Raw genomic sequence first — 10106 nt, 5'->3', positions numbered from 1 at the left:
TATTTGATTAACTGTATATTCTTACTCTATAATAAAAACATCAAACATGTAATAAATGTTTATATATTGAGTATGAGTTATAGTGTATATATAGTATAATATTCCAAAAAAAAAATAAGCGGTACAGTCTCATAATGATTCGTATTTTCAAATGAACACAATATTATTTATATGATGATATTACACAATCTCTTATAGTATAATAATATGTGATATCGGAAAAGTGTATCATCGAATATACGCTAAACATATGTTATACATAATTATACTTTTGTGCTTTGAAGTTTGGACAATCTACATTTTTCTCACGGAGCGTTGATCGTAAGGCGGTAAGTACGCTGGAGGGTTATAATACTCTTGGGGGTATTGCACCTCTACAGAAGAGGGCCCAGCTTGCATTGGCATCGAATTCTGAAATTAAAAAAATATCAAGATTAAATCATACTCGTAATTGCCGAATACGTTTTTTACGAAATCTAAATGTTATTATTATAATTTTCAATCATTAAGCATCGTAATTATTGTCAAGGAATTATAATCAATAGTATTTTTATCGTCCAATTAATTATCTGAAAAAAAATTGGTTTGGATTATTGATCAATATTGACTAGACCGCAGCTATGCATGTTGTCTTTTATTTTTACTAGTCACTTATTGATTTACATTGTTTTAAATGTCACTGTTCATTTAGTTAACAACCGATTGAATTTCATTGGTATTAATTTCGATAACAAACGAATTGAGTACGATTTCGATACCCTATATTTTCAGCATTGAAAAAATACAAGTACATATATGTTATAGGCGTTATAGCAATGATGGTAAGCAAACTAGCAAACATGGTTTTATCAACTAAACACAAAATACGGATTGTATTTTATATCGATCAAAATACAAAATATAACAACATATTAAATTAATTATTATTATTGATTTAAATGATGGAATAATACTTTAGGAACATCTCTCGTTCCTCCATTACATCATTCTGCAGTCACACGCATTATTGATCACTGACCATAAGAAATATAATATTATGCATGCAATAAACTTAATATATATTATATATACTTATATATAATCGAAAGTTAGTAATTTACACCAAAATAAGGTATCTATGTAATATTCAGAATTTGTCAAATTTAAATTTACAAATATAATATATTTATTTTATTGTTACTAATTATTATAATGTAACCTGTAGGTTATTTTAAATTATTATAAATTATCTTTTACGCGTTCAGCGGTTATTATTACCTATACTAGTTGTTCGGCGCGATACGCGAATAGCATACGAGATGTCGTCAACACAGTTAACAAAATAATATTTTCTAACGAGCACGGTCTCGTCCCGTTTATGTAATATTATATACTTTTCTGGAACGAAAATAAAAACCAATATTATGTTTTTCGAACAAACGATGTTTTTTTAGTTTCTTTTAAATGTCCTCTACAATATAATAATATAATATATATATATGTATTTTATACAGTGAAACTCTGATTATCCGTCACTTTTTCATCCGTCATTCCGTCAACTTCTATAATACGCACCTACTGTGATTATGTAAATTATAAATAGAATATTACACGTGAATATTATAGGTACTTGTAGAAAAATAAAAAACTTATCAATGAAAAAAGCTCAGGATTCATATGAACAAACTAAGATAACTTCAAATTATTTTATAATATTGTAAAATATTAAAATTAACATAGATTTAATAATTATAAATATAAAAATTAATTTTTTCTTTTATCCGTCACTCTATTGGTCCCATTTTAATACTTTTAATCTATGTTTTGCTATATATTACTGTTATTAGGCAGATTTTAAATTAATATTAACGTAACGTAGAACGGTGAAATAGCTAGTTAGTAAAATAAACGCTCCAGAATTTAAAATAGAATATTTTGTGTTATTAGCTTTACATAATATCTCAATATATTAATATATTATACTAAATTATCGAAACGTGTACGTACTATACCACTATCGAAAGAATAATCGATTCGAATTTGGTGTGAATTACAATTAATATTTTTTACTTTCTGAAATGGTTAAAATAACATATATTTTCATTGTACTAATTACTCATGTTGTTTATATTTTGGATAAGTTTTGGTGCAATTTACTACAATCATATTATAATCGTTTTCAACCATGAAATAAAAATAGAAAATGTATTTGAAATATTATACCCTTAAATATTTTAATATACATAAAGGACATGTGTATAATATATGTACCCATGCATTGTACCTACCGGCTACCACCTAGGGAACATCAAAATTTTGGGATAGCCAATTTATAGATGCAACTTAAATAATATAAAAATAATCAATGATAAAAATATTTTATTAGTTAAGCTACATAATATTATAATAACGATTTCTTTCGATATAGTGATTTCGCTGTTGTGTCTTACTTGAAAGTGTTGTTCGATGCCATTGTGCTCACTCCGACCGTGATGCAGTTGAGGGTAGATAGGGGTCGCCACCGGATCTGGAAGCGTTGCACCGTTACAGCGTGCCCATCCAGCTTCCTGTTGCTCTTGTAGTGGTGGTGGTGCGCTCTGTGCTTGGTAAATCGGGTTTGGTGCAGGCGGAGCGCTAAGCGTAACGTTTACGGAACCATTGGACGAGTTTTGATTTAAGACCGCCACATTACTTTGGCGCGCGACAGCCGATGACGCCGTGGGTAACGATCTCGAAATTATGAGCAGTTCGTCGTCGTAAAAACTTTTTACCACGTATATCTGGCACAGGTGGATGACTATATGGATTTAAGCAGATGATTATAGTGATTAAAACTTAAAACAAACTATTACATTTTAATAATGGTACCTATGTATAATAATAATAATAATAATATATATATATTATATATTGTGATCACATGCTTGGGTATAAGATGAGCATTGTGCAATATTTCGAGTAAGTAATTTTAAAACTATTTATTAGTATCATTATTATGAATATGAGTGTTTGATGTTTATACTATAACTGTTTATAACTATTATTGTTCATTCCTTTGATAAAAATACTTTTTGTCAAATATTGAACATGTTAGGTAATACCTATATACATAATTACTAATTCTTATTGCTTCTTGTTCACATTAATATATTTCTATCTAAATCTGTATCACGTAAATGCTATTATACTTTTTAAATATATTTATTTTTTATCGATAACAATTGAAAAAATTGTATCGTTTTATTAAGTAACACCGATTTAATGAAATACAAATACAACTTTAAAAGTGGTGCCTTTTGACTAAAGAGTTGGTTACCTACAGTGATATTGTACGTCATATTATAAAATTCATAGTATTATTATTATTATTATTATTATTATTATATACTTACTGCATATAGGTATTGAATAATAAAGTATGATGGGATAGTAAGTTTTGATCGTGATGTAAGTAACAGCCAGTATATGAAACGACAGGAATATCGTGTTGATCGCTAACCACTGATAGATTTTATGAATTTTGTGCTAAAACAATTATTAATAATACAATTTGAATTTATAAGAAGGTTAGAAATAAATAAATAATTCTAAATGTAAAATAATAGGCAATAACCATATTATGGTGTCTACGAAAACCGATCTCGCGAATATATTTTTATTGTTAATAGGTAACAAAATTACTAAATTTGGTAGGTACCTGACTTAACATATGTTGATTTCATGATAATATTATTTTTTAAATATTCTTGTATACATTAATTTATTTTTTATAATGACAAAACCATACACCTATTAAGATTTTTTTAATTATTAGATGAAACTAATTAGTTTACCTCAGGATTAATTTTTATCAGTGTTTATTTTTTGTTATCCATTATGATTTGTTCATCGTTGTCATATAGCTCTTTTTATGCTACCAGTAATCAGGATACGGTCATTATAATAAATATATGTATATATGTGGCGTTAGTACAAGTGGCGTAAGTAGAGCAATAACATTATTGACTGATATACAGATTTTTGGGGCAGGGACTTTATTAATTTAGGTAAAAAAAGAATCCTCTTAAAAATTTTAAATAAATAAAAATAATAGTAATAACAATCATGCACATAATCCCAGATAATCATCTACGTCATATTTTGAGTGCAAATTAAAATTAATTAACATTTGATGTACAAAATTATTATACAAATGTACTTACGTCATACGTTGATTCCTTCAGATAATAATTCACGTTAAGGAACACAGATATTAGAAACAAATAACTGAATATGGTAAAATCGTATAATATTTGTTCTGTGCGTGAGTTGTAATAGTAGAAATCATCTGAAAAACAATATACAAATTAGTAAACATAATATTGATTATTCTTTTATTTATACATCATTTTGTAAAAAATTGATTTAATTTTAAGAATCTCCTTATTTTACGAATCAACTATATTATATTTGTAGGTACAAAATAATAATATACGTAATCGCTTTTTTTTGTTTATTATTAAATTTAAATAGTTTACAGTCACTATAAAATTTACCTATTTAAATTGTATGTGAAAATAATTAATTAATTTCTATTTTTATTCTAGGTAATCTCTTTTTATATTAATTGTATTTTAGAACATTTGTATTTAAAATAGTGTACCTAATAGAAATGTTTGATCTGGATAGAAAATAGGATAAGTATTATACAGTGAATTATTTTTAATCATAAGCTATCGAGTAACCTCACTATCTTAATTGTATATGATGTATACATAATTATTGTAAATTATAATATTAATATATTATCTATTATTTTAATAATTAACAGTGACAAAGTGAATATCTTAGTGTTAATTAAGTGAAAATTGAAATATTTAAATCAATATTTGTATGTACTTATATCGAATGCATATCAGCCATTAATTAATAATAAATAATTTATAAGTACTTTAAACAGATAGAAAACGAAAGCGTTTAAGACCGAAATTAGTACAATAGGTAGTCAATAATGATGTGTAAATTGATAACCGTTATACCATGCACTTACCGTAGAATGGATTTAACAACACAAGGCATTTTATCAAAAGTAGCACACCAATCCACTGGAAAATAAAAAATAACAATTATTATTTTAAAATATATTTATTATAGATTATATTATGATGTTATTAAAATAAACGTTATCATTACTCGTATTGCGCTTGTATACACAAACAATAATAATAATAAGCTGTATATTAGTATATCATAAATTATACCACACCCGCATGTGTTGTCTCTGCATACAACATCATAACAAATTTTCGTTCAATAAAATGTAGATTCCATTTTATGTTGTTTGTTAGCTTCAATAGTTTAATGTCAAAGTGAATTTACCTATCATTAATAACTTAAAGGTTAAAATATTATCTGGATGTTACGTAGGCTTTTATTGATATTTTAATTTTTAAGTAAGTTATAGCTATGTAAAATATTATAATTTTAAAATTCTCATAACTTGCTTTAAAATAAAATTTCAATAAAAGCCTTTGTGATGTTCTAGATAATATTATTACCTTTAAGTTTGATGATATGTACATTTATTCTAGTATTAAAATTAACAGCATAAAATGGATTCTGCTGAATGCAAATTTTCTATGTTGTATGTATGTAAGACGGAGACGTCATATAACATGCGATTGTGGTGACCTCTTAACAAAATAATAAAATCATTAATTTGGGGGTTATTCCCCCTCAGATTATCTTAGATATTACGTTAATTGGGTCCCAAATTTTGTTTTGGTAATATATATTACACACTATTGATAATTAAAATATGTTTATCACAAAGGAGTAGTCGATGATGATGATAAGTTGAACTGGACACTGGTTAAATAGTTTCGATGTAAAATGATTGGTACCTAGTACACGAAATTTCAACGCGTGAAATTTTGAAAATGTTTCTCCCATCCAGGAGTATTTTAAATACCTATACTCAACTACCCTTAGAATCGTGATGCTTGGTACGAAATTATCAAAAAAATCCTGACTGCTTTCCTGACACATATATAGTACATTATCTACTTTAAATACCTATCCTTAAAAGAAATTGTATGAAAATCGATTAGTGATTAGTAAAGACAAATGAATAAACGAGTTCCAACATAAATTAAAATAATCTTAGGCTTTTAACAATATATTTAATTTTAAAGATTATAACATATAGTGGAAAGTGTAAAGTATAAAATCTGAAACGAATATATTATTTTCGACAGCAAAATATGACATATAACACGGAAATTATGTTTTTTCAAATATGTTTAAGTACCTGTAGTTAATAAGCTTATTATGTACGATTATCGTTTAATCCGTACAACTTATATAATTAGTGATTACATATTATGCTGTTTAGATTGGAACACCGTGTTATGTTATCAATGTAATATTATTATCTCGGCTATTCTGTATGCAGTATTGCAGTACTATTGTCATAGAAAATAATATCAGTAAACAGGCGCTATATAATATTATATATGTATGGTATATAATATATATCATATAAACATTTAAATTATGAAATTAGTTATAAGATATAAAAATATATACCTTTATAAATTGATATATTTTTTTATATTGTTTACACTTTTACACCCTTTTTCAATTGAAACAGTATTGCACATAATATGTATTTGTGGTGTTATATTATACTCTCAATATGAGTGGGCATGGCGTGAATGTCGTATACATGCGTGGCATTTTCAACTGACCTGATGTATAAATTATTTATTTAGCATTTAAGTATGTTTTCAGAAAATCGTATAATTTTGATTCGTTACAAAAGTAAAGCAAATACATTTGATACAGTAGTCAATCATTTACCATTAATCATGATTAAATATAAATCATAATATTATATACAAATTTAAAGTTAAATTTGTCGATTTAGGGTAATAATTTGTAAAATGAATGGACATTTTCATTTTTATTTTGTAAACTCTATCACCTCGCATGATTCTCTTTTTTCTATAATACAATCACGTGTCTCTGATATTTAATTTGTATTTAGATTAAAAATTGATGTTTAAATAAGTTCATGATAGTAAATAGGTTATAAGTACTCCAAAGGCATTTAGTAAAGCGCCATTAAAGTGTGAGAAATTTTTTTTTATTTCGACTTTTTATATCAAATAAAACCATTAAAAACATATCGTTTGTTGTTTAAAGAAGTTCGGTTAACCTTTTAATGTTAACCACTTATATAGTGAGTGTTTTATGTATAAAGCTATACAACATAGTGACGTTTTCAAAGTATTATCATTTATAATATTATATAGCTTTATTATTGCCATAGGTATAATATAGTTAATAGTGTTAATACTATAATTTTATTGTTTTAATAACACTAAAATAATGTATTTTATGTAGCTATTGTACCTATAATCATTAATCATTAGTCAATTGATGAAATAGCCAAAAGGTACTCGAAAAGTTATAAAAAAACTTATAAATTTAGAAAACGAGTTATAATTGAATTATACAAATATATATTTAATACTTTTAGGTATATTATAATAATAATAAGTGATTAGGTAGGTATAGCTATAGGTAGGTACCTCTACGGCTCTACTTATATAAATCCATAAAACAAATAACTATCTTTACATATGTTTAATTCATGTTAGATATATTATTAATTATTATCACTAATACATGAGACATGAAGAGTAGACAGTGTATTTACCTATTGTCTATTTAGTAGTTATTAGTACCTATAAGTTATAACACTAATAAAATTAAAAATATTATTGTACAAAATGTGTAGACAATTATATAGCATTATAATATACAATAATATTTCGTATCTCATGCGACAGAATACTACTAAAATTAAAATCTCGTAAATAAATTTGTATTGTGGTTATTCACAAAAATAGTTTTATTAAGTGTAAAAACAATTTTTTTTTTTAATCCAATAATCTGAAATTATTCAGGAGCTTAGTTAGGTATAAATAATGTAGAGTTGAAATAAAAAACATACTTTTATATCTTTCTCCTAACGTTTTGGATCGTCTTACAATTCGATTTAGTTTTTCTATAGTGGAGTCTCTATATGATAGAATAAAAAGGTGTGTTTATTGGAAAAATGTCGAGAATGATTGAGTAAAAATATTCATAATGGCAATTTCTTACTAATAATTAGATAAAAATATATAGGTATTAAATAAATTAATATTGGGAATAAAATTTATTTTTAAATCATTTAGGTGGTGCATATATGACAATAATAAAAATTACGATACCTATATGGCTATAATAATATACGGTTATTAAAACCTTTGATTTTTAAACAACATACTTTCGTTTATATTTTATAGTGTAAAAGCACTTCATGGAATATTCAATTGGATGTTCATTCAAATTCTACGAATACGATCAATGTATTTGTATTATGACGATTCGTCATGTGCGTTACAGAAGAGCTGCAATTAATTACGTAATTAAGATAGGTAAATATTAAAACAGTTAAAAATTGAATTCATTGTTTTTGGTATTCTAAAATTTAAAATTATGTGAAACCATGCTCTTATTTTTTTAAATAAAATAAATCATTATCCTTTTGGATAAAATCTCTATACAAGTGAATAAATAAATCCAATTTAAATGCTTATTGCGATGTATTATGTTCATTGGCTCATTGACATTATATTATACATAAAATTGTTTGTGCCGAACATATTATTTATTCGTGTCCTAAGTCATAGTGTCGAGTAGGAAATTTATACCTTCGCGTGTCGAGAAATATTAATTTTACTATTTCAATGTAAAAACCGAAAATCTGTCGTTCTGAATATCAAAAATAATAAAAAAAAACGGACGTAAATTATAAATCGTTTACATGTAGAATACATATATATATATATATATATAATATACTTACAAAGTCCAATATGGAAATTATCCGGGCACCGTACCGGACGTTGGTGCAGCCCAGAAAACATTTGGCGGACGTCATAGTCGATGATTGAACGCAGTCGCTGTAGCTGGACGAATCGATCACACTAATACTGACGTCGGAGGCTGCACAATTACTGTATAATATAATTACATTTTAATTTAAAATATACTATCGTTTTGCAATTTTCTATTGTATCGATAAAAGTAGGCATAGGTACCTAGGTCGTATTATATTATGCCTACGACGATATTCTTAGAGCCCTTGATGAGCGGTGCTGCGGCGCGTCTTCAACATTTCGATTTTACAAATGGATTAAGACTATAATATAATATATAGGTACCTAATATATGTTATACAATTTTAAACATGAAGCTACATGAAGCTGGTGTGACGAATACGCGACTTCTGAGCGGGCGCACTATAAGTATACGTATATTTATATAATATTATACATATTACACATCGCGCGCCTTCCGTCAAAGATAAAACGAATTTGACGTGTGCGACGGTATATTATGTGCAATCTAATACGTGTATTATTTACCTGTGTATACAGTCAGCTTTAAGTAACCTAAAGCTCGTCTCGAACTCTCAAAATTTTAAAGCGGTCGGTTCCTTTTTCGGTCATTACTTTTTTCTTCAAAATGTACAATATGTAACAACTGAACTTAACAATTTTCTTATTTAATTTTAAATATGATTATAATGATTATATCCATAGATGTGATTTTAAAATCAAAATTATCACCCAAAATTGTATGAAAAAAATACGACTTGATGAAAATTTCAAAAATTAAGATTTCCAATAACATTATTCGAATAAAAATGAACATATATTCATACAATAAATATCTATAATAGGTTAAAGGTTATTATTTTAATAAAATATAGCTTCATAAATATATTAAAAATTAAGATTATATTTTATTTTTTTTATAATTAAACGATATTTATTTGACAAAATTATGTGTAAAAAATAATAAAATAAAATAATTTACAAGAAAATGCTTTAAAATAATATTACCTTAGTCAAATTTAAAATTAATTTTTGTTTGACAAAATTTACTGTTTTTATAGTGTTTAATGTAAGATTAATTTCGTTTATAGTTTGTAATTTGAAAATATAGATAAATCAGAGTTGTTTCTTGTTTAATATAATATAAATTTAATTGTTAACTGTCGAGTCCAGTTGTTATAATTGTAAATTTAA

General features: G+C 25.8%; 1 protein-coding gene across 1 annotated transcript; it reads right to left on the bottom strand.

The window, feature by feature from the left end:
- Positions 1 to 47: 47 nt before the first annotated feature.
- On the bottom strand, positions 48 to 9314 carry LOC132917541 (uncharacterized). The gene is made up of 7 exons (XM_060978323.1): positions 9114 to 9314; positions 8879 to 9029; positions 5009 to 5063; positions 4182 to 4306; positions 3372 to 3504; positions 2430 to 2776; positions 48 to 411 (listed from the first exon to the last, which is right to left on the bottom strand). The coding sequence occupies exons 2-7, from the start codon at positions 8951 to 8953 to the stop codon at positions 295 to 297; spliced, it is 852 nt and encodes a 283-aa protein (XP_060834306.1). The 5' UTR covers positions 8954 to 9029; positions 9114 to 9314; the 3' UTR covers positions 48 to 294.
- Between the last annotated feature and the right edge of the window lie 792 nt (positions 9315 to 10106).

The sequence above is a fragment of the Rhopalosiphum padi genome, chromosome 1 (assembly GCF_020882245.1).
Source record: "Rhopalosiphum padi isolate XX-2018 chromosome 1, ASM2088224v1, whole genome shotgun sequence".
NCBI lineage: Eukaryota > Metazoa > Arthropoda > Insecta > Hemiptera > Aphididae > Rhopalosiphum > Rhopalosiphum padi.
This window is presented reverse-complemented; position numbering and strand designations above follow the sequence as displayed.

Excerpts from the sequence above, each read along its gene's own strand:
- LOC132917541 (XM_060978323.1), bottom strand. The coding sequence starts at position 8,953 with ATGACGTCCGCCAAATGTTTTCTGGGCTGCACCAACGTCCGGTACGGT. Across the intron at positions 5,064-8,878 it reads TAATTTCCATATTGGACTTT|TGGATTGGTGTGCTACTTTT; the intron begins GTAAGTATATTA and ends TTTATTTTCCAG. Across the intron at positions 412-2,429 it reads GCATCGAACAACACTTTCAA|AATTCGATGCCAATGCAAGC; the intron begins GTAAGACACAAC and ends TTTTAATTTCAG.